Source organism: Rattus norvegicus, chromosome 3 (assembly GCF_036323735.1).
Source record: "Rattus norvegicus strain BN/NHsdMcwi chromosome 3, GRCr8, whole genome shotgun sequence".
Classification (NCBI taxonomy): domain Eukaryota; kingdom Metazoa; phylum Chordata; class Mammalia; order Rodentia; family Muridae; genus Rattus; species Rattus norvegicus.
In genome coordinates this window covers 109,862,277-109,886,908 of record NC_086021.1, presented here as the reverse complement: position 1 = coordinate 109,886,908, position 24,632 = coordinate 109,862,277, and the positions used below count along the sequence as shown (strand labels likewise).

Here is a 24,632-nt window from a genome sequence, read left to right as displayed (position 1 = left end):
CCATTGGGAGAACCTGCGGCGGCGCAGACCAGTCGGTGGGCGTGCCCGTGAGGGTTGGAGGCGGTGCTAGAAGGTCTAGCTCTCCAGTCAGGTGAGGAGCGTGCACTATGGGCGGAGCCATCTCATGCAAGGCGGGGCCTGGAAGGGCCTTGGGGCGGGTGATCTAGTCTAGTTGCGAGCTTTCCCGGAGAAAGCCGGGAAGATGGCGGCCTCCTGGAGGCTTCGCTGTAACCTGCCGCTGGTACGTTACTTCCTGGGCTTCGGCAGCGGTCGAAGCCTGGGACTGTCTCAAGGTGCTGCTGCATGGACTGTCGGCCGTGGAGCGAATTGGAGGTGGTTTCACGGTACTCAGCTGCTGCAGGGTGAGTGGCTTGCGGTCGCTCAACTTCTCTCTTTAGCTGAGCAATGGGCCTGGGTCAGGGGCTTTCTTGATTGGGGACCGGGTTTGTGAGGGTAAGGTGGGGAGTCTCCCTGTTCCATTCAATCCCCAGAAACGGGCCTGCCGACTTAGCCTATGGCTTGCGGCAAAGGACAGTCTTCAGACTTGGGAGAGAGCCTGACTCCGTCCTTGGCCTGCCTGCTGGGCTACATGGTTTCTCTGTGACCTTGCTTTAGAATTTGAGCAATTTCGATGTCATCTAGAGAGGGTCTGTTTTAAATCCCCCTATTTTAGACCCTTACCAATCACGTCAAATTCCTTTATTTTTATCATGCATATCTAAGGTAATAAAGCTGCCCATACATTCAAAGCCACTATTACCCATACTTATTCATTCAAAGGACCTGTCCTTATTGGGAAACCTTAAATATTACTGCACTTAATGGCGCCTGTACAACATATAAGACGTAGTTCATAAAATACAGATTTACAGACATGGCAAGAATGTTTTAGGCAACACATGTAGCATGAGTTTCATAGAGCCTGTTACATAAAATTACTCTTAAGCAATGATATTGGACTCAGAGATATACCCACTGTCCTTCCATTATTTAACATACAGTATATAATAAAATGGCAGGCCTGGCATTATTCTTCCTTACATGTATGAATATGGGATGGGGGTTAGGATGGGGACAGAAAAGACAGTTTTTTAAATCACTAGACATTTAAGTAATCATTCTTACCACCATCTGGTACAGTAGGCCTAGCCCACTTTTTCTGAGCTGTCTGAGGCCAAAAACCAAAACAAAACCAAAAAATAAAAACAATAAAATGGGTGTGCCGAGGTTTCTAAAGAACTAATAGGGACAATTTGCCTAAGTCATTTTTGGAGTAATGTTAATAAATACTCCCTGGATATTGTCTTTAACAATATAGTGTATAATATCTTCTCTGCCCCGTCCTCGCCCTCATGCGTTAGAACTGAACGTTCCTACATTTAGCAGAAACTCTGACTCAGGACTCTGCACCCTACACTCTTGTGAGTTGGATGGACCACACTTTTGAAACTCCCTGCCTCAAAACATCATGGAATAAGAAAGCTTAGAACTGTTGAAAAAATACCTATGAAGGGCCCTATCCTTGCTTGTGAGATCTTTTTGAGAGTCTGAATGCCCTAAACTCTGTACAAAAAGGAAAGAGTGTATGCGCTTAGACACAAAAATGGGTACGGTACTTTCCAAGATTTTTCTTAGAGTCAGTTGCTTCTGCCTTTAGACATCCACATGGGTAGTTTTCATTGGCTCAATCCTGGTGTTTTACCTGTGACTTATCCTACCTTTGGATATATACCTTGAACACCTCGTCTCTAAACATCATCTGTAAGGAAGATGGTACTGAGTTCCAAGGCAAACTGAGTAGTTTTATCATCACTACCACTATCCACTTAAAGTACAAATGCCTTCTTCCTCCCTTCCATTAGGAGGATGAAATCTTGTTGCTGTGTTGGGCCCACCAAGATAATGAACTTCTCCCCATCTCAAGATCAGTTGATAACAACGTTAATCGGCCTTCATCTTAATTCTTTGTTGTTCTGTGATAGAACATATTTGTAGGTTTTGGACATTAGAACAGAGACTTCCATTAGAGGTGGTATGCTACATGTGGAGCCCAAATTTTTCTACCAATAGACTTCTGTTATGCTACTTGAGTACACATTAGCTCTTTTAGAAAACATGAATTTACAGGGTTGTTTTTATCATCTTCATGTATGATAAGGAGTTTCTCCACGAGATGGATAGAAATAGTACTTTAATAAAACTAAGCTGCTTTTTGGATAATCAGAGACCGAATGATTTTGGCACATTTAGTGAACCCATTTCTCTTTGACATACTAATGTAGGATTTTAAAATCTGTAAATTTGGAAGTACTCTGTTTAGTTTTCCCTAAAGGGAATTCGTTGGCTGCCTTTGAAGCTGTGGCATGGGCTGTGTGCTTACCACTTCTTAGAATCTTTTATTGACTTCCAATGATCTAAAACTTCAGTATTATTGCTGTTTATTTGTGGAAAACTACAAAAATTGAGAGAAATGAAACCTTGTAGCTGGATTGTAAGTGAGCGAATCAATGCTCTGTGTTTATGTTTAACAAATCCCTTTCAGTTTTTCAACTGAAGTGTTTATTGAGAAAGCAGTGCTACTTGTCTCTTGCCTGATTTCATAAAGGAACAAATGTCTATCAGGTGGTGGGCATGTGATAGCCTACTTACAGAGGGTGATCTCCTGACCAGAAGACATTCTCAGAATTCTGTCACATGGCCCATTCAGTCACGCAGTTACATTTAGTTCTGTACATGAATTGTTTGACACCCTTTTTCAGTATTTATAGACTACTTGGGAGGGATTAACATTGAAGATGGGATTTCAGTGGTATATCAGTGAGCCCTGGGAAGTAAGTCCATGATGAGGCAAGGAGTACGTAGAGGAAGAAGTGTCAGTCCTTCAGGCTGAAGGCACAACAGGGACTCCAGAAGCTACATGTGTTGGTTACAGAATGACACAGCATTGCAATTTCTCTGTTGTAATGCTTTTAGAAAAGATAGAGGATTTGGATTACATTTTTATATATTTATCCTTTTATTTGGGTAGGGATAGGAGTGCCACAGCATGTATTGGAGGTCAGAGGACAACTTGTGAGATTCTGTTCTCTTCTGGTTGGGTTCCAGGGACTAAACTCAGGCCATCATTCTTGGCTAAAAGCTCCTTTACCTGTTGAGCCGTCTCATCAGCCCAGGGCTTGGATTTTATAAGGCATTAAGCATTACCCCAGGCATCAAGGCAGAACATTGCTGGTGTTTTGCACTCACCTCTACTCATTCTATTCATGTACACTGCTAGAATTCTAAAATGTTTTCCAAAAACTTATATGTTGGAAACTAAAATGGAAATCCACTTGATAATGGTATTTCGGGTAGAGTCTCTGGGAAGGTTAGAATTAGGTGAAACCAGAAGAGTAGTGCCTCTACGATGTGTATCGTTAATGTCTTAAAAAGAGGAAGTCAAACCCAAACCCAAGCTAGCATACTTGGTTACTATTATACCCTTTGTGTTGTATTGGGCAAAACTGACCCATGAACCAATTACTGATTCGGTAATAATTGGATTTACTTTGATTAAAAAGTCACCAACTTTGAGCTCTTTCTTGTTCACTAAAAGCATACAAATGAGCTTTGGTGGGAAACGATTATGAATCAGAAAGGATTGTGTTAAAACAGGGTCCAAAAAGACCACTGTACTCCTGAAGTCATAGCCCAATCTAGGTCAGGCCAGTCAGCATTCCAGTCTGAGTGGGGGTCACTCAGTTACTATTGTTAGTTGATGGCTGTTAGGTGAGCAGAATCCTTTAGGGTTTAGTTCTTGGTAGGTTGACCTCAATCCATTGGATGGCCCCATACCAAGTAGTATATGGACAGCACAATTGGACTCCATGGGTGAAAAGAGAAGTGCCTGAGGTTAGGAGTGGATAGAGAGTGAGGGGAGGATTACCAAGGAATTAAGAGGGAGGAGTAGGAGGTGACTATATTGGAAATATGTTTTATGCATGTATAAAATTGTCAAAAAATTTAATACAAAATACATTTTTAAAATGAGCTTTGGATAGCAAAAACAGTTGGGAAGTGGGTTCAGAAGTAATAATATTCATTGAGAGCTTCCCTTACACTGTACAGTCTTCCCAATAATTAACATCTCTGTCCAGGGAATATGCTCTAGCGATAACCAATTTCAACTTGTGTGCCTGGCACCAACACTATCATACAGCAGAGTGGCTCTGGCAGGCTGACATTTCAGTCACTTTGTTTATCCTGAGTTAACATTTGTGCCTTTTGTATGTATTGGGAGTGAGACATATAAACTACATTGTGTAATAGTACTTTGGTAACAGTCCTGAGGTAATGATGATTTAACTTGCTTTTGGAAAAATGCAACTTTATACTGCAGGAGCAGTAGCAGAATTACTCAGCATAGTTTGGAAATGTTTATGTCTTGCTTGGCAGGTTAATTTTCCTTCTACCTTTCTCCATCCCTTCTCGACACTTTCAACACCCTAACACTAGATAGGAGAGAAAAAGAAGATAGAGGAAAGGAAAGAGATCTCTGAGCAAAATCAGGAATCAGGAATTGGAAAGGGTATGACATTGTTAGAGTACTTAGAGTTAGAAGTAATTAACGGTGTTCAATTTCCTTGGGGCAAGTTTGATCTTCACCATCAAGATATCTAATCTTCTTCATGTTTTTTTTCTTCTTTGTGCAGCTACTACTTATCAAACCATGGCCAACACCAGCCAACAACCCACCTGCCTCTCAGGACCCTAGCATTTATGTATCCTCTGAAAAGTCTCCAGAATTCCAAATGTCACACAGTTGCAGAAACTATCTGCAGCTGTCAAAATCACACTTCTGCTAGAGCAGGAGACAAATCACAGTTAGTTGCTGCTGCTTCAGGCAGCCCCCTGTCACACACCTGGGATTAAATGAAAGCATATTCTTATAATACTTCTATGTCTTCTAAGAAACCAAACTCCAAAATCGTCACTACAATATAGTTTTCTAATTTGCCTCTTCAGTGTTCCCTTGAGCTTTACTTGCTTTTGACAAAGTATGTAGACCCTTGACTCTGACACTCGTGTCCGTTTCTTTTGCTAAAGTAAGTGGGGTGGTGATTTCTTTTTGCCCTTGCTGCAAGAGTGCAGAATAAACTGGGATCCTTTTAAAATTTTACTTTTCTTGATTTAATGCTAACCAGTCCATCCCAGCCAGTGGAAGCTCTTCTAAAGCCTTCGGAGTATTCAGTGTGAGGACATACTTCTACTGTATGAAACTGTGTAACCCTTTCTAGCAGCCTTCTTTAAAATGTGCATTGGCTACTTTGCAAACATGTGTGAAACAGTCAGGCTGGTGATGGAGGCAGGAGGGTGAAGGACGGAGTTTGAGGCCAGCCTGAAGTACATAGTGAAATTCTCTCTCAACACAAGGCCCTGGGTTCAGTTTCTCCTACCCAGCGATGGCGCCAGGGCATCAACAGATTGTCTACAGGAAATGGGCTGTATTGATGACCCTGGGGTAGGCAGTATGTGTACTGTGGCTGGTTATCTGTCACTGCATAGGAACTTTCTTCCATTACAGAAACTTCTAGGCCAGCAAATATCCAAGCAGTCTTGTAGGGGGATTTACTGGCACTGGTTTTGAGAGGGGCACATGTCTTTGAAAACTGACACAAATCTACCCCCCACACACCTTTTTCAGAAAAAAAAAATACATATTTGCAAAATTTTGTATTTCAAAGGAACTTGGATCCGACCCACAATTTACTGTTTGCAGGATCACCTTGGCTATTTTCTATAGAGTATTTCTGCTACTTTGCATACCTACCAAATAAATCTGAGAACAAGAAAGATGATTTTAATATAGAAATTTCAGCTAGAAATAAATGGCTAATTGATCCACGTACATAGGTGACTCCAGTATAGCCAGTAATTGGAAGTCTTGACTCAGATCCTGGTGTGGGTTAAGGTCACTCATGCATTTAGGATCATGAGACCATCTGTCCCTAAACATAAACATTTCACCTCTGCTTTCTTTTGCTCAGACTCTTTCCTCAAGTGGAAAAACTTTCCTCATCATTTAAATGCGTTTCTCCCAAGTCTTTCCATATAATTGAGAGAATCCAAATGGGAAATAGTAGATTCTAAAAGGTAATTGGAGGAGAATTTAGTGTGTGACATTTTTGCGAATTCAGGGTGCCATTTAGAGCAAGGTACTGTCCCCACTGTCTAGAGCAGTGGTTATCAACCCTTTTGGTTGAGACTCCTTTGGGGGTTGAACAAATCTTTCACAGGGGTTGCCAGAGACCACCGGAAAACACAGATATTTACATTATGATTTATAACAGTAGCAAAATTACAATTATGAAGTAGCAATTAACAATATTTTTATGGTTGGAGTCACCACAACATAAGGAATACATTAAAGGGCACAGCATTGACCTGAAGGGAGCCAGCTGGGAAGATCTCTGACATGTTGTGTCCCACCGTAAAGGATGTAGTGACCCCTCAGAAAGCAGAGAGCTGGGGAAGAAGCACCCTGAATTCACTCTTCTCTCCCTTCAGTCCTGACTGTACTGCCCACAGGCTGAGCTCAGCTGAAGACCATATGCAGGGAAGCCAGTTGATGGAACCCACTCAGTGTAGTGTGCAGAGAGACAAGTGGAAGACAGCCCCATGTCACTGGCTTCTTCCCTTCAGCTGCTCCACTGTGTTTCTTCCACCATTTTAATATTTGAACTAGTAGCCATCGTATGACATATGTATAAGAGTTTCCACGCTAAAGAGTAGAATAATTAAAATACAATGTCTACACTAGGAGAAGCCACGTGTAGCTCAGCTCCTGATGATGTGTCTGTAGAACTGTAAGGTAGACAAGGTTTCCCCTCTGCAAACCTTGAACTGAAGATGTCTGTCAGATAATCGTTAATGTTAAAAGACGCACATCTGTCTTCTATGAAAATACCAATCCTCTGTCAGAGAAACAGCTAGCAAAGATTCTTTCTCTGCGCTTCCTCCTCACTTGGTGACTGTTTCTTCAGCTTTTTAGTTTTCTGAGGTCCTGTTTGTCAATTGTTGACCTTAAATCCTGGGCAAATGGTTTCCAGTCAGGAAGCCCATCCTTACACCTGTATCATGTAGGGCACTGCCTATATTTTCTTTCACAGTTTGTATTTCAGGTTTTACAGTTAGCTCTTTGATCCATTTGGAGTTAGTCTTTGTCCAGAGTGTTAGATGTGGGTTTAGTTTCATATGGACATCTGGTTTTCCCAGCACCACTTGTTGGAGATGTTTGTCTTTTCTCTAGCTTATGTTTTTGGCACCTTTGTCAGATATGAAATGTCTGGAATTACATGTGGCCATGTGTCGGTCTTCAGCATTGGCCTGTCTTTTTGTGCTGTTACACTTTTTATTACTATGGCTCTGAAATATATACCCAGATCTGGAAATGGCAGTCCCTCCAGCATTGTTGTTTATGCTCAGGATTACTTTATCCATCGGGGGTCTTTTGTGGTTCCATATGAATTTTAGGATTGTTTTTCTATTTCTGTGTAAAATGAGATGGAGAAATCTCAGTCAGATGATTGGTGTTGTATTGAATCTGTAAATCTGTTGTGGTAAAATGGTCATTTTTACAATATTAATTCTGCCAATCCATGAGTGGGATGTCTTTCCATTTTTTAGGTCTTTATCTCTTTTTTAGTGGTTTAAAGTTTTCATTGTAGAGGTCCTTTATTTACTTGGTTAGGTTTATTTCTGTTTTAGTTTCCTTGAGGCTGTTGTGAATGGGAGTGTGTCAGTGACCTTTTTCTCTGTATGTTGGTGGTATATAGCAAAGCTATGGATTTGTGCAAGCTGATTCCATATCCTGCCACATTGCTGGATTTATCATTTCTACAAGTTTTCTGGTAGAAGTTTGGGGATCTCTAATGTATAGTCTCATGGCCTCTGCAGATAGGGATGGTTTGACTCCTTCTTTCCTATTCGTATTCCTTTTATTTCCGTCCTTTGCCTTATTGCTCCAGCCACCACTTCAAGTATATTATTTAATAGAAGTGGGGGTACACCCTGTCTCACTCTGGACTTAAGTAGAATGGCTTCAAACTTGTTTCTGTTTATGATGATATCGGCTGTGGGTTTCTCATATATAGCCTTTTTTATGCTGAGTTATATTCCCTCTAGTCTTAAATTCTCTTAATAATTTTGTTCTGAAGGCACGTTGGAGTTTGTCAACCGATTCGTCTTTGTCTATTAAGTCCATTCATGTGGTTTATTCCATTCATTGACTCGCATATATTGGGGCATCCCGGCATTTCAGGGATAAAGCCGACTTTGTTATAGCGAATGGTCTTTTTTAATATATGTTTTCTTTCTGTTTGTAAGTATCTTATCAACCATTTTTAATCTCTTTTTATCAGGGATATTGATTTAGCGTTTTCTTTTTGTTGCTGTGTCTTTACCGGGTTTTGATATTAGAATGACCTGACTTTAACAGGAGTTTGAGAGTGCGCCTTCTGTTGCTGATTTTTTAAATAGTTAAGAAGAACTGGCTGCAGATCTTTGAGTGGTTGGTAGAATTCTTCTGTAAATTCATCTGGCTCTGACTTAACTTTATTATTATTACTATTATTACTATTATTATTATTATTATTATTATTATTATTATTATTCCAATCTCCTCATTTGACTTTTTGGTGGTTCAGCTGAGTCCAGAAATTTATTCATTTAAGGTTTTTCTGTTTACTAGAGTACAGATTTTTAAAGTATCCGCTTAGAATATTCAGAAAAAATTCCATTTAAAATATATATAATCTCTTTGAGGTCAAAACTCTGGTTTTGCCTAGGTCCATTCCATGAGCATTTGTCAAACTCCGAATTTGGCTTTAGCCCTGGTAACACTGAAGGTAAAACATTTGTCAGTGATTTTAATGAGAGGCACAGCATTGAGATGAAATAGAGCAGATACAGGGATTAATGTAGCTTAGCTGAGTGACTATGGCTGGAGGAGGGGAGAGTTTAGGCTGGGAAGGTGAAAGACACCTGTGACTCCATCTCTCATTACTCCAGGAAGGAATTGTGATGGTCTAGAATACCAGAGTATTTCAGTGCACTTGGGCAACTATGTGGATACCCTGGAATCCATATTCTAAGTGCCTATCAAAAGTATGCTGCCTGTCAATAGTAGATAGTTGGAACTTAGTCCTCTCAGAGCCCATCATAATGACTTTGTATGCATTACCTCATTTCTTTATAAAGATGTGCATTGTGGTTCTATAGAAGAGGAAGCTGAAATACAAAATAATAATAACACAACTTACAGATAATGGAGCTGTAATTTGACCCAGATAGTTTAGTCTTACAGTTATATATATACTTATTAAATAAGAAAATGCACACATAGTATCTGGCCAAATAACCATAGAGATTTATAACCCTAAGTAGATCTCTCCCCGTCTTCCACTTCTCCAGTCATCTTCCTTACAAGCCAAGGGTTTTGACTCTCAGCTTTCTTCTGGCATTAGCCAATCCTCTTGCTTGCATTTTAGACATTGTCTGGATGATTTCTGGTCACTAGAGTTCTTGTCTTTCAGTACTTGGCGTATTTATTTTGTATACTCATTATTTCATAGACACTGCTTGTACTAAACATATACTGTGTCTCAGAGAACTAGGATCCATCCCATATTTTAAAAGCTTTTTACCCTTATTTTTCATCTCCTTAGAAATTGCTGTCCTGTACAATGTTTCTACTCCACAAATGGAATCTCAGTCAATCAGCTGATGTTTCAGTTGACTTCAGTTTTTCATTTCTGTAAATCCCAAGACAAATAGGATGAGCCTAACTTCTAAGTTCCCTCTAGAGAGGAGAGTCTGATATGCTGTTGAATGGGATGGGGTTGGTCGTTACCTAGCCCCTGGCTGAGACACCTGGCCACTCACCCCCAACCCAACCCCACCCCCGTTTACCTCACTCTTCCCTGACTTAGGATGCAGCTTTGTAGGGTCTTTTTAGTTTATTTAGTTTGGGCAACTGTTACTTTTCTACTTCCAAAGTTGTGTGCCATTGTTCTCCACTTTCTGATTGGTTTCTGTTTTAAAAATGAAAAATCGAGGATGTTTCTCCCTCAGTGTTAGATAAGTTTGGTGGCAAGAAGTGAAATTCCATAAATTTATTCCAAAACTTACTAGAATTGAATAGCTGTTGTCATTTTAGGTGTGTTATTTTACCCTTTGCCCATATGCAAACAGTAGGTAGCAACTAGATATCATGTATCATCTTTAGAATGTTTGTTAGCATGCCAGGCAAGACCTATGATCTCTCAGTAATTCTACTAGCACCTCAGCAAAATAGCATGGAGCAAAGAAAGCCTGCAAGCAGTCCTCTAAAGAGACACTGAAATTGCCTTGATTCACTGCTGCAGTGTTGCGATTCTGTGGCCTGGTGCAGGGTTTAAGTCACCTGTCCTTTGTTCTGCTGTATTCCATTCAGCCTGCAGATGGCAGGATTGCTTTATTTGTATAGCAGTTTTAAAGCTGTATTTTATCAGAGTTCCTGCTTTGGAGCTGAGAGTACTGGGCAGTTTACTTTTGTCTTTGCCTATTCATTTCATGGTTTTTGTGTGCTTAGGTTACAGTTCAGTGCCACTTGGCTGTACTGTATGTCCTTAATTACTTTCCTTATTGTAATGAGCTTAGATCTATTTCACACTAATACCATGAAGCAGTTCGTTGTGCATTTGTATTTTAAGAGTTTGTTTATATTAATTTCTCTGTTAATCCACTGACCTTTTAGAATGCTTATAAATGTTAGGAACTTAAATCTGCAATATAATTGATTTGCTGAAATATGAGTTTTGTTGCCAGGATAAAAATTTACATTAGAGAAAAAAATTAGAGTCAGATTATCATGCCACATATAAAATTAAAATCAGAATTTTGCTGTAGGGAAAACGACAGAATAGATTTAAAAGAATTATAGAAATTACTTGAATTTGGTGATAAACTGTTCATACAGTTCATATTGTATATCAAGCAACAGCATCCCAAAATCATTTATTGTGTTGTTCTTATGAGACAGACAGTAAAATTGTTGTAATGGTTTATGAGACATTTACTCTTAAAGTTAATGTTTCAAAATAAAATACTAAAATCCCACAATGCTGTGGTCGTCTTATTTTGAATGTTCTGTAATTTCTGTGTATTGGAGCACTTGCCAAGCAGTTTGGAATAATCTAACTGCTTTGTAAAAATGAACAAGCAATGAGCTACTACAAAAGGTTAAGTTCTAGCAAAATGCAAATATTATTTTATGTCAACTCGTCTAACTAGTTGAGCATATTTCCTCTGCTCTCACGCACAGTTAGGAGTGGATATGAGTAGGAAATAGTGGGTAGCCATCACAGCCTTCTGGCTGTACAGCAGTGGAGTGCACTTATCACGGGCATGAAGAGGGTCTGTGAGTACTGTCTACGCAGATGAAAAGCTTGGCACAGCTAATCCCAACCAGGGGCTAAAGAAGCAGGCACTCCTCAAGCATGGATAGCAGCCACAAAGGGTGGGTAGACTTGATTCGGAAAGCCTGGTTTATGATTGTATACTTTCTTTATCAAGAAAAAATACATCTGGGAAAGAAGTGTACAATATTCCCATCCTCAGAGGAACTATTAGGATGAAGCTTGTCTCTTGTTAATATGTTAGTGCTCATGATTTGAAATGGCATTTCTAGCAGGAGGTCTGTGGAGTGATCAGAGCATACGGCACATCTCACTCTCTGTAATAAGGCAGCCCAATCACTCAAGAGAGCACACTGGGTAATGGCAACGTCCAATATATCTTTGTTTGGGTTTTGTCACCTTCATGGAGAGTAAAGATAGTGATCTACTGCAGGGTTTTTGCATTTTATTGTCATCATTCGGGAAGGCAATTCTAATTCACCCATAAAGGGTGACTGTGTGGAGAGTGGTTATGAGTTGTTTTACGTTTAAAATAAAAATTTTGGAGTTCTTAGGTTATTCTTTGGAATATAGTGCTTAATAAATGCAGACATTTCATAATATAGTCTTTGATGTCAGGAGTATTGGAAATGTGACGGTCTCTTGGGGGACAGATTATCATAGGAAATTAATAGTGTGAGTTGTACGATGGCATCTGAACAAAATGTAAAAATACAGGAGAGTCTCTTTTGAGAGAACTGATTTAAAATTTGTCACAAATCGAGATCTGATTGTGGGAGCACAGTGTCCTTTTATTTCACCTCTCTGAAGTGGAATTCTATTTGGCAGATTAATATATGTATGATCATGACACATCTTTCCCATAATGCCAGGCTTGAGCTTTTTAATAAGAGCAATGTACTGAGACTTTAAAAAGCTGTGCTTTTACAGTGAAGCTTGCTTCTTACCTGTTGAGTAAGAGTTTGCTGCCTTCTTATATTTCCAAGCACATTTGTCTCTTGTATATTGAGATGGTCGTGTCATTTCCACTTATCTAGAATCCTAATTCTTTTAATGCACAAAGATTTGTTTGACTAAGGAAAAAAAAAGACTTAGAGCTGTTTTATAGTTGTAATTTACATATCAACTTGAGTTCAGTTTTGAATTAAATGAAATTATTGGCGATAGTCGCCTGAGGTGCGGTCGCCAGGTCCCCGCACCTCCCAGGGCCGCGGCGGCGGCGTTCCCCTCGGAGGCCACAGCTCACGGGCCGCCGCGATGGCCCTCAAGATGGTCAAGGGCAGTATCGACCGCATGTTCGACAAGAACCTGCAGGATCTGGTCCGCAGCATCCGCAACCACAAGGAGGACGAGGTGAGCCGGCGCGGAGTGGGGTTGCCCGGCTTTTCCCCACAGCCTATAGCCTCTGGCCCGCCTTGGAGCAGCCTCCTCGACCCCATCGCCATTCCGGCCCTGCCTGTTTAGGAGCTGCGGCTCTGCACAACCTCTCCTTCCCCTGGCCTCTGTTTACCCCCACCAGCTTGAAATGGATGCTGTCCAAAACGGCTCAGGTGCCTCGTCTGTTATAACTAGGGTCCACTCCCGGAGCCTCCCAAATGTCCACTTGGAGCAGTCGCTGTCATAAGACCTAAGCGTCTTAGGCCTTACAGTTGGGTGCACTGCTTGAGCCTGAGTTTACCTTCTTGGAGAAGATTTACTTAGGCAAAGGTTCTCCCACTTGGGCTTGTTTCTGGATCACATATGGAGGAATCGGGACCCTCACAGAAAAATCAAGTCATAGGTCTACGTGTCTCCCATGGAGAAATTCCCTTGTCCGGGGACATAGGTCCAGGTTGCTGTCTTGGGCTTACTTGGGAACTTGCCAGGTGTCCCTGCCTCAGATCCCCTGAACTATCAGTGTTTGCAGGACCTAGGGGCGTGTTGGAATGGAGAAGCCTGACTTTAAAACTGGAAGCTCAAAAAAGGCAAAAGTCAGGGTGTGGAAGCGATTTTTTTTCCAGAAGTTAGGCTGTGACCACAAGCATTACTTCCTTTCCTCCCCACAGTCTGTGACCTAGATTAAGGAAGAAGTGATAGAGTGGCTGCCCAGTGCCTGGCTCAGTGGAAAGACAGGCTTCCTCCGGGGCAGGAAGGCCATGCTGAAAGAGGGTGTCCATGACAGGTACCTGCTGGCCCCTGCTTGCTATGTGAGGTCAGGAAGCAGGTCCCTGGCTGGGACAGTCAGCCCTCTGTAGCCCTCTCCCTTCTACCCTACCTGGTCTGGTTTGTACCCTCCCTGCTCTCCCTGGCTGTTACTTCAGGTGAAATAGCTGGTTGGCCAGTGTGTGGTTGGCCTGTGCGTGGACTGCCCTATGTGAAATTTCCTTTGTACTCTTCTGTGGCCCTCTGTGCTCTCGAGGGCCTCCAGGTTTCCCTCTTGTCAGTGTCCCCAGGGAGCTGTCTTGGGACCCTGAGACCGGTCACATTCTAATTTGAGTACCTGAAACAAGCTCTAGCCAGGGACATAGCCTGGGCTGGCTGGAAGCTCATGATACTCCTGCCTTGTCCTTCTTCCTGCCGGGATTACTGATTTTGAGGTGTGTGTGTTTTGCTCTTCATATTCCCTACCCTGCCATACATGCAAGGCTCAGTAGTGCAGACTAGGTGGGCACAGAAAGCCCTCCAGGCCCTCAGGTTCTATGTGGCTTCTGCTGCTGGGTGCTAAGATTTTGGTTGTGAGTCAACCTTTAACAGCTGAACCATCTCTCCCAACCAACATGGCTGGCCAGTCTGAGGTTGCTTGGGTCCTCTGTCCCTCTTCAGGGACCATCTTTAAGTTCCTGTGCGTGTTATCCGGCTCATTGCGGACTGCAGGTACTCTCCTTTGGAGGTGCTGATGTAGTGCATTGCCTTCTGGCCAAGCTTGTAGCACAAGTCATGCAGTGACCATTCTCTGCTCTACACTCTGGTTGACATAGGTCTCACTGTATAACCCTGGCGGTTATAACTCTCCTGCCTTACAAGTACTTAAAATGCTGGTATGTGCACTTGGAAGTTTTGTGGGATTTTAGTTTTGTTTTGAGGTGATCTTTTTTGTTTTTTGTTTTTTTTAAATCAAGACAGGGTTTCTCTGTGTAGCCCTGGCTATCCTGGAACTCACTCTGTAGACCAGGCTGGCTTTGAATTCACAGAGATCTGCCTGCCTCTAGAGTGCTGGCATCAAAGGCATATGCCACCATGCCCAGCTTGAGATGATTTTTTTTAATATTTATTTTATGTATGTGAATCCACTGTCACTGTCTCAGACACCAGAAGAGGGCATCACTGCATCCCATTACAGATGGCTGTGAGCCACTGTGTGGTTGCTGGGAATTGAACTCAGGACCTCAGGAGAGAAGACAGTGCTCTTAACCACTGATCCATCTCTGTAGCCTGAGATGATCTTTGTATTTAAAAAAAAAAAAAATTATTGCCAGGTGTGGTGGCGATAGCTATGGATGGAGAGCCTCAAGTGGATGCAGGGAATTAAACCCGGGTCCCCTAGAAGAGCAGCAAGTCCTTGTCTGCTCTATCTCTGCAGCCCTTTCGAGATGGTTTTACTCTAACTTCGGGGGGGGGGTGCTACAACTCACTCTAGATTAGGCTGGTCTTGAACTCACACTCACCTGTCTCTACTTCCCCAATGCTGGATTGTTGGTGTACAGTAACATGCCCAATGAATTTTTTGTCTTACTAATGTATCTGTGTGTGTGTGTGTGTGTGTGTGTGTGTGTGTGTGTGTGTGTGTCTGTGTGTGTGTGTGTCTGTGTGTGTCTGTGTGTCTATTTTAATACTTATTTATTTATCTTATGTATGTGAGTACACTGTTTGTTGCTCTCTTTGGACACACCGGAAAATGGCATCCCATTACAGATAGTTGTGAGCCACCATGTGGTTGCTGGGATTTGAACTCAGGATCTCTGGAAGAACAGTCAGTGCTCTTAACCACTGAGCCATCTCTCCAGCCGGGTAATATACATATATATATATATATATATATATATATATATGATTTTTTTTCTTTCCCTTATGTGTATATGTGTATCTGTCTGTCTTGTGTAGAGGCATCTGCAGAACCAGATGAGGTCTTTGGATCTCCTGGAGCTGGAGTTAGAGGTGTTGTGAACCACTGGACATGGGTGCTGTGAACCCAATTTAGGTCCTCTGCAAGAGCAGCAAGCGCTGTTAACTGCTGTACCATCGCTCTGTCTTGTCCCACCAAAGTATCCTTCCCACTCCCCTTCCCCCGCTCCAAAGCCACAGCTTTCATGAGTGTTTACGTAGCAGGCATGAGACCCCATGTCTGTTAGGTACCTTGCAGAAAGCTAAAGACTGAAAGCAAAACACTGTATCTGTGCTGCAGGGGGCACCCCTAGTGCCTCTGCCCTCTGCCAGGTCTTCAGGAACCTGATTGTGTTTACCCAGGCATCTTGACCTGTAGGGTATCCTGGCAGCAGCCCCTGTGTGGTGTGATCAGCCCAGCCTAGTTGTTCCTGAAACTCTGCCGTGGATTTTAAAATCATGAGGATTTTAGCTGATTCCCTTTGATGGGTAGCTCCAAGGGTCAGGTGGAGACTACTTGTTCCAGTGGCAGTGTCTGTAAGAGGTAGGAGTTAGAGATTCCCAGGGGACACTCCTTTCCCATGTTGGTACTTCTCTACTGCCTGGCTCGTTGAAGTTTCTAGGGACTTTCAACCAGAAATGGCATCTCATTAAGAACTGATGGTAACATCCCAGGTGGGTCTGTCAGACTTGTATTTACCCTTGCTCAGGAAGGAGGTAGACTGACTCCACTCATCTGTGACTTGTGTGCCAGAGACCACCATTGTGTGCTAGCCAGGGACCATGCTTCATTCAGCCTCATAGCCTGGGCTTGCTGGACTTGCTACCACCAGATCTATCTTGCTTCTGTCTAGCCACCAACGAGATTTTCCCAGTTAAAGCTCAGGCATATGCAGCTCTGTCTCAGGGTGAGCGGCTGGTCTCCTTTCTGGGTTGGACTCCTGCTTGTGAAGTACTAGCCAGGCTCTTTGAGAGGCTGGGAGCTCCCAGCTGTCCCTGGGGCTTGGGACCTGAGGCGACCTAACCTGTACCCCAGGCTGCTTGTGTCCTTTGCCATGACCATTCTTTGCCCTGCTTATCCTGTGCTCAGCACAAATGACTTGTGCTCTCTTATTTTTTATTTTAATTTTTTGCTTTTAGACAGTCATGCTGTGTTGCCCAGGTTGGCCTTTTTGTACTGGCTGGTCTGTACCAATTTTAGGTATATTCTTTGCCCCTGAGCCACCTCCTACCCTCACCCCCTCATTGGGGGGTTCTGGGCAGGGGCTGCACCCCTGAGTCCCACTCCAACCCTCTTTTTACTTTTCACTTTGAGGGTTAGGCAAAGTTGCTCAGGCTGGCCTTTGAACTCAAGATCCTCCTGCCTCAACTTCTTAGATCCTGTTCTCTCTGCTCCACTTACTTGCCTATGCAGAGGCTTCAGCTCCTTTTTCTATTGGGTGTTAGTCTCCCTGTCCTGCTCTCTGAGTCCAGACTGGGACTGGCTCCATTTAGTCTCCAGAATTCCCCGCATTTTCCAGGTTCCCCAGACATCCACATTGACTTACCTGTCTTGTAGCTTCTTCTGGTTTCTCTGCTACAGCCATACGATCCCCAGCCCCTGGCTCATTCTTGCTTTGACTTTGGGTGATGTGAAGTGACTTTTGTTCACCAGAGGTACCCATGTGCTAATTGTGAGACCTGTGGACTTGTGTCCTTAAGTGGCAGAAGGGACTGACTGTGCAGACGGGGGTCACACTGAGGACCCTGAGCTGGGCATCCATCGTCTGGATCACCTGGACCCATTCTCACCATCAGGTCCTCTAGGGAAGCTGGAAGGGGAAGAGGTGGAGCCAGGGAGACTGCTGCTGTGTGTCTAGGGGAAGAAGGAGCCAGGAACTAAGGATGAGGCTTCTGGATGTTGGGGCAAGCAGGATGGGGTGCTCCCTGGAACCTCAGGACACTAGCCTTGTCACAATTAGACTGTAGCCCAGTGAGGCTCATAAGGCCCCCGCCCTGTGGGGATATGTGCACATGGGCCAGTTCCTGTGTGTCTCTTTACCTGCCACCAATGTGTGCCTGTCTCCCAGAATGTGAGCCCCTGCTTGCCAGCCCTCCTGCCACACCTGCTCACAGGCGTGCTGGTTCCGTCCTCATCCGCAGGCACTTGAAGTCTTTTCATGTCTTATAACACCCTTGCCAGGTTCACCTAGAGACCCAGGATTTTTGCCCTCAATCGGGAAGTACCAGCTGGGCCATTTGGGTTACTACTTGGCTTCTCCATGTCTGGCTATTGCCTTCTTATCAGCCAGATAAAACAGCCATCTTTCACAAAGCCAGCTGGCATGAGGCTCAAGCTCGTAAGAAGGCCTAGGCAGAATGTTCCACATTAAAGCCAGCTTAAAACTACACAGTGGCAGCCATGTTTGGAAAGGCCAAGGTCTGAGGTGTAGCACAGTCATGAGCAGGCACTGGGCTGTCCAGGGGCTGCCTTGGGCTCCTGAGGAAGTGTGTCTGCCCTGGGTTTTTTGTTGTGTTTTTCCTTTTTCTTCCACTATCTTCTTCCAAGGGATCAAACACAGGGGGTCAGGATTGTTTTTCATTACTTTTAGAGACAGGAACTCAGACTATATAGCCTAGGCTGGCCTTGAACTCAGAGACATCCTCCATGTCTGCCTTTTTTTTTTTTTTTTTTTCATGTCTGCCTTTTAAGTACTGGAATGAAAGGGATGAACCTGGAACCACAGGAGAGATCAACCCTGCTTCCAAGACAGAGTTCTAGCTCTGTGAGGATGGCCTCAGTGGAAGGAGCATATCATATCATATCTTTTTTTTTTTTTAATTGTCTTGGAGTCTGGAGAGATGGCTTATCAGTTAACATTTCTTTCTGCTCTTCTAAAAGACCTGGGTTTGAGTCCTATGACCTAACTCATAACAATCTGTAACTCTGTATATGTCGTGTGTGTGTGTGTGTGTGTGTGTGTGTGTGTGTGTGTGTGTGTCTGTATGTCTGTCTGCCTCTCTGTCTGTCCATGTAGAAATCAAAAGACAGCTTGCAGAGTTGGTTCTCAGGAGCATCTTTTTTGTTGTTGTTTTGTATTTGAGATAGGATATCACTATACAGCTTTAGAAATTGCTTTGTGAATCAAGTTGGCCTCAAACTAACTTGGGTTAAAAACAAGTGCTACCATACATAGCTGGAAGCATTAACCTGGCTTCCTTGTACACATGCAGACTGGGAGACTTGTATAGACGGAGCAGGCAGAGGCCTTGGTATCTTATGACAGTTGTGATGAGGAGTGCATGTTTGCACACCATGTAGATGTAATGCCTGCCCGAGGCTAGAATAGGACGTTGGATCCCTCTGTAATGGTAATAAGTCTTTGTGAATGGCTGGGAGTCAGATCCTTGTCCTATGAAAGAGCAGCCTGAACCCTTATCTGCTGAGTGTCTCAACCCCCTCGCTGTTTCTTGAATTGTGATGTTCTTTGCTTTTTTTACTTTTGTTTGTTTTTTCTTGTTTTTTGAGACAGGGTTTCTCTGTGTAGCCCTGGTTTCCTGGCCTTGAACTCACAGAAATCCTCCTGCCTCTGCCTCTCAGGTTCTGGGGATAAATCTGTCTACCACACCAGGCTGTTTGCTTTCTTTTTCAAGATAGGGTCTCATTATATGATCTTGGCTTTTCTGGAGCTTAATATGTAGCCTGGGCTGGGTTTGAACTCACGGAGATCTGCCTGCCACTCCCTTCAGAATGTTGGGATTAAGGGTGTGTCTCACTACTCCTGGTTGAAGTGTGAGTTTCTTATTTCTCACCAAATCTGGGAGTCACTGTTTTGAAATAGTTCCCCCTTTGTGTTCTCTGTTCCCTTGGGACTCAGACTGCACAAACCTTAGCACCTGCCCTGAGGCTGTAACAGTTCACTTGGTGAGTTACTTATATCAGAGTCCTCACTGTGTGAGCCCTGGGGTGGGTGGGTGTGCTCCTAGGGGCTGCATGCAGTGGTGTACATGTGGCAGTCAGCTCTTGTATCAGGCAGTCCCCACTGTTGCTGATGTGATAATTCATGAGCTCCTAAAGATACTCTGTCCACCTTCATCTTGCTGTTACTGCACTGGGATTGCCCATGTGCTGTTGGGACAAATCAAGTCCTCGGTTTGCAGGAACAGCACTTTACCCACTGAGCTATCTCCCCAGCCTACTCCTCCCACCCTCCTCCCCCTTAATATGGATATTTTGAGTCAAGACTTTGCTGTCCTGGAACTGACTGGAACTAACACAGGCTGGTCTTGAACTTGAGGTGATCTTCCTTCCTCAGCCTCCTGTGCTGTGATTACAGGTGTGCCTACCAGACTTGGTTGATGTGTCACTTCGGGTTGTGTTTTGGACAGCAGTGTTTCCCTCCTGAAAACCAGGGGGATATTGCAGGGACTTCAAGCATCCAGCTCCTGGGTCCTGCTTTGACCCATGGTGAGTTTTGGGCAGGCACTTGATTATTTCTTGAAGCCTGACCCCATGTCCAGCTGAGAGTCCACCCTTTCCACAAAAGTCTGGCCTGAAGTTCACTCTCTTTCCAAATATTAACAGCCTGGCATCTTTGAAAAGAGATAAAGTCATTCCTGAGGATCCCTGGGTGGCATTTAACTACTTGAGACAGATTGTGGTGACATCTGACATTTGTTCCATTGGACTCAATCTAGATCGTAAAATATTCAGGAAAGTACTCTGATAAGCCAAGCTTGGTGGCCCATGCCTGTTATTCCATGGGGGGGGGGGGGAGAGGGCAGAGTTCAAGACCAGCCCAATTGCATGGTGGTCTGGGTTACGTGGGACCCTGTCTTAAAACAAAAAAACCCAAAGACCAAGAAAAAGCAAAAAAAAAAAAAAAAAAAAAAAGAAGTGTCTCCTTTTAGATATCTAAGGAGAAAGTGGTTTCTTATGCATAACCAAAGGTCTCATGAGTCAGGGGATGTTTTTACAGTGCATATTGGGATTTAAGGTCTGCTTAACTCCTAGGTTTTCCTGCCCAATCACCTTTGACAAGGCCAGTGTTCCTACTTGTTCCTACTGGCAAGAACAGTTGTACGTTGAATAGCATAGGATTAGAAGTTAAGTTTTTATATTTGATCCTGATTATTTTGCTGTAGGACATAGAACCCTGTCTTGATTTTTGTTTTGTGTCTTTTAGCCATGAAAAGGGATCTGAAAGTATTCTATTTATATTTAAGTATTTAAGTATTAGCTTAATCTTTTATTTTTGTTTTTTATAGTCACTTCCAGTTTGGTGTGTCCTTTCTCAATGAGGAACATTGTATGTGTGTGTTAGTACATGAGTGTGTATAATATGAATGTGTATGTATAGTGTCTCACTGTGTATATTTGTGTGTGTGTAATGTTTGTGTTGGTATGTGAGTATGGGTTTGTAGTATTTTTGTGTGCATGTTTAGTTAATCTTTTCTGTTTTTAATTTCAGCAGATCCTATTAAAATCCTAATGCCATCACTGTCTCCTACGATGGAACGAGGGAACATCGTGAAATGGCTGAAAAAGGAAGGTGAGCAGCTGTGTTCCTGATGTCTTCCCTGCTCGATGATCTGGTAATTTCGTTCCTGTCACATCGTGTATTGTACATAATTCATGATAGAAAGCAAGCAGATGTATTTCTTTACTGGTTGGTGTGGATTTATGAAAATAAACACTATATTGGACATCAGAATTTTCTGGGTTAAAACATGCCTTTTCACTGTCACATAATGGTGAACTCTTTAAGGCTTTCCCTTCCAACATTTAGTTCTTTTCATGGCTTTTAGAATCAAAATCATTATCATGTTGCTTAACCTATAACCTTATTGTGCTTGTGTGTGTCTGCATGTTTTTCTGTAACTAGGGAAGTGCTTTCAATAGAAAGGACAAATAAATAAGATAGAATATAAGGGAAATTCTTAAAAGAGAAACAACAGCAACCAACAGTGGGGGACTAGACTGTTTTGCTAGTTATTGGACCCTAAGCCTCTATAGTTAAAACTGTGGGGTGCTTCAAAACACAGACTGGTGGAATTGAAGAAAACAGGGCAGTAAATACTCATGGATGTTCTAAGTATGAAAATGCACAGTAGTAGATTCATCGTTTGTGTTGTGTCAAGACTAAATTATCAATAAGTCAGATACCGTATAATAATAAAAACATTTGTCACAAGTAATAGGAAAATTTTTGATAGATTCCTGTACAGCTGACAGTGTGGTGAATTCCCTGCCTCTCAGAATCTACAATCAAGAAGGCAATAAGTGTTAAATTTGATGAGAAAATATTTTGTAGGGCTTGAGAAAATGCTCTGCAGTTAGGAGCACTGGCTGTTCTTCCAGGAGACCCAGGTTTGAATCTAAGTGTTCAAAGGGTAGTTCCCAACTGTCAGGGACTTCAGTTCTGGGGATGCAGCACTTTCTTCTGGCCAGGGCACCAGGCACACAAGCAGTATACTCGAATATGTGCATGTGAAACACATACACATAAAACAAAGTAATAATGATAATAAATTTGTATAACAGAAAACATGGTAACCAAATAAAAAGAATCTAGAGACAAACTGAAAAAAGGAGCTTGTACCACAAATAAAACGTTCAATATATGAATAGGTGGGTTACAGAAAAAAGATGTGGAATGGCTCTTAGATATAGAGGAAAAAGACACTTAATCTATGTACTGATAAATTAGCAAACAAGTGCTATCTAAATATCATGTTTCAATATCATATACAGAAATGTGGAAGTTTGACCAGCTGACCAGTGGATGGATTGGGGGAAGTGAGCGCTCTCAAATACTCAGAGTGGAAAATAATCTAAATGCAGAGACTGCAGCATCTAGAAAAGTTACTTCCATATTTACTCTTTGGCCCAGTAGCTCTATTCCCAGAGACTTGTCTCTGTGATACACTGGTAAAAATAAGACAAAACGCACCACACGTGAGGCTAGGTATTGCCTGTTTAGTAGAAAATAAAGGCAGCCCAGCTGCTGGTCAGAGTGAGCAGAGTGCTGTTCTTAACTTTTAAAATGGCTGTAACTGTAAAGAAGTAAGCAGTGTCCCCTGTTGATGTGGAGAAATGTTCAGTGAAAACTAGCAGGGCAGTGACAAGGGTAGAGTGTTCCATCATAAAGAGGAAGGGCAGCGCCCAGGCCTCGGTAGCCAAGGGCTGTAGGTGCAGTCAGTGGTAGAGCACTTGCCTAGCAGGTGAGAGGCCATGGAATCAGCACCCAGAAAGGGTAAGAGAAAAGCTTAAAAATGACTGTAAGTAGCTGTAATGGAGAGGATAGGATGGGGGAGACAGAAAGGCCAGAAAGGTAGATGTCAGGGTCATATATGTATTTTACAGAACACATCAAAGGAGTAGTTGAGGTGGATGGATCTGGGTAACCTGGACTTGGCAAGAGTCACAGACAAAACAGATGAATGATAGCAGAAGTTAAATAAAGACCCCACAACAATAATTGTCATGGCCTTTCCTGGAAATGTGTAGAAACAAAGACCAACGAGCATCCACACTTCGGTCTCTTAAGTCCCAGCTCCCACTGAAGTGACTGAAACTCTGGAGATTGGCTACTGCTAGAACAGGACGTATGCCTGTGAACCTAGAATATCCTATTAGTTTAGAAGCAAGGACAAGATCCAAAACTTAAGAGGGCATTTTATAGACTTCTGGAGCCAAAGATAGTGTCATTTAAGGATCAGTAAGGACGATGAATGGTGTTCGGGTGTACACAAAGTGTATTGAACCCTAAGTTCTTAGTACTGAAAACTAATAGTAATTGAAAATTTTGAGAGGATTCTAGGAAATGAAATCATTTTGAAACTATTAATAAATGCAAAGCCTCAACTACTTTTTCCCATCTTTTCTCCAAACTGTAGCTTAGGGTAACCAAATAATCAATGAAATGTCTCATCGTCAGCATATCTCAGCTGTTAAAAGTGTAAAACTCATTCTAATGTCAGGGTATCACTGTCGTACAGTCTGGTATGAAGTAATAGACGTAGCTAGTGATTGTCTGGCTGCTAGCATCATGGTAAGAGAGGCAGCCAGGCAGTTCGCTTCCTGCTGTTAAAACACCTCACTGTGGAGTAGTCCTACCAGAAAGGGAACTGAATGTACTTAATTTAATCCTGCCATGTTCCTGTATACCAGCGAGAAGTGGAACCTGTTTCGCGATGCCATGAGGAGAGGTCAACAAGCCACAGACTAGGGAATGCTACAGGCCAGCCTCTTGAACACATAATTTCAAGAGGAGCACACAGGCCATAACAGACTTGAGAGACTAAAGCCTGTGTGTAGACTTCATATTGAGTGTGATCCAAGGAAACTGAAAAGAAGTTTTGAAAGTGGCTAGAATTTTAATGCTCTGAAGGGACCATTTTCTTTAGAAGTTTAGTGATGCTTGTAGTTATCTCCAGGAGCTAGGATTTGAAATGATGCTATGTCTGTGGTTGGGTTTGAAATAGCACTGGTGGGAGCTTTAGGTTAAGGATGGGATGGATGCAGTGAGACTGGCTATGAGTCTCGTGATGCTGTGACTTTGTTAGCTTTCCTTGCCACTTCTGTGTGTTTGAAATTTTGTAATGATATATATATATATATATATATATATATATATATATATATATATATATATATGTGTGTGTGTGTGTGTGTGTGTGTGTGTGTGTGTGTGTATACACTTTAGAAGCTATATTTAGTCCCTTTGCAGTATACCTAAAGTGAGAAACCATTCTTTAGTTTTATTAAAATCACCAGTGAATTTGATTGTTGATGTTATTAAGAATACTTGATACAAACCTGTCTGTAAAGTTGTGCTTGTTTACTGTGTATAGCAGCCATTTCACCAGACCTCAAGTGTCTAGTATGGTGCTTAGAAAAGACTGACTATCCAGGTGAAAGAGGTGAATGGGCTGTGGTTCTATGTTAGAGAAGGAAAAGCTGTAACATTGGTTTAAAGGAAGGTGGGAAGGGCCCCCTGTGTTCTGGGTTCTGTTTCCGTTTGTTTTTCCATCTTTTGGTCACTGTAAGAGTAACCATCCAGATACTGTCCACTGACCAACGTCTTATTGCACACTCTAACCAAACTTCCATCCTCTTTGTTCATGGTCCGAAGT

The 24,632-nt window shown here is 42.6% G+C and overlaps 1 protein-coding gene and 1 long non-coding RNA gene across 3 annotated transcripts in view; both read left to right on the top strand.

The window, feature by feature from the left end:
• The first annotated feature begins 39 nt into the window (after positions 1-39).
• Positions 40-24,632, top strand: part of Pdhx (pyruvate dehydrogenase complex, component X) — a 60,291-nt gene continuing 35,698 nt past the window's right edge. Inside the window, exons 1-2 of one of the 2 annotated variants that reach the window (XM_063283706.1) lie at positions 40-362; positions 20,966-21,046. In XM_063283706.1, coding sequence (XP_063139776.1) covers positions 203-362; positions 20,966-21,046 — 241 coding nt within the window. In that variant the 5' untranslated portion in view covers positions 40-202. The remainder of the gene's footprint in view (positions 363-20,965; positions 21,047-24,632) is intronic. The other variant, NM_001394536.1, reaches the window with a different exon arrangement.
• Positions 369-17,553, top strand: LOC134486131 (uncharacterized). Its single transcript, XR_010064863.1, has 2 exons — positions 369-4,760; positions 5,184-17,553. It is a non-coding gene; the product is annotated as an uncharacterized LOC134486131 (long non-coding RNA).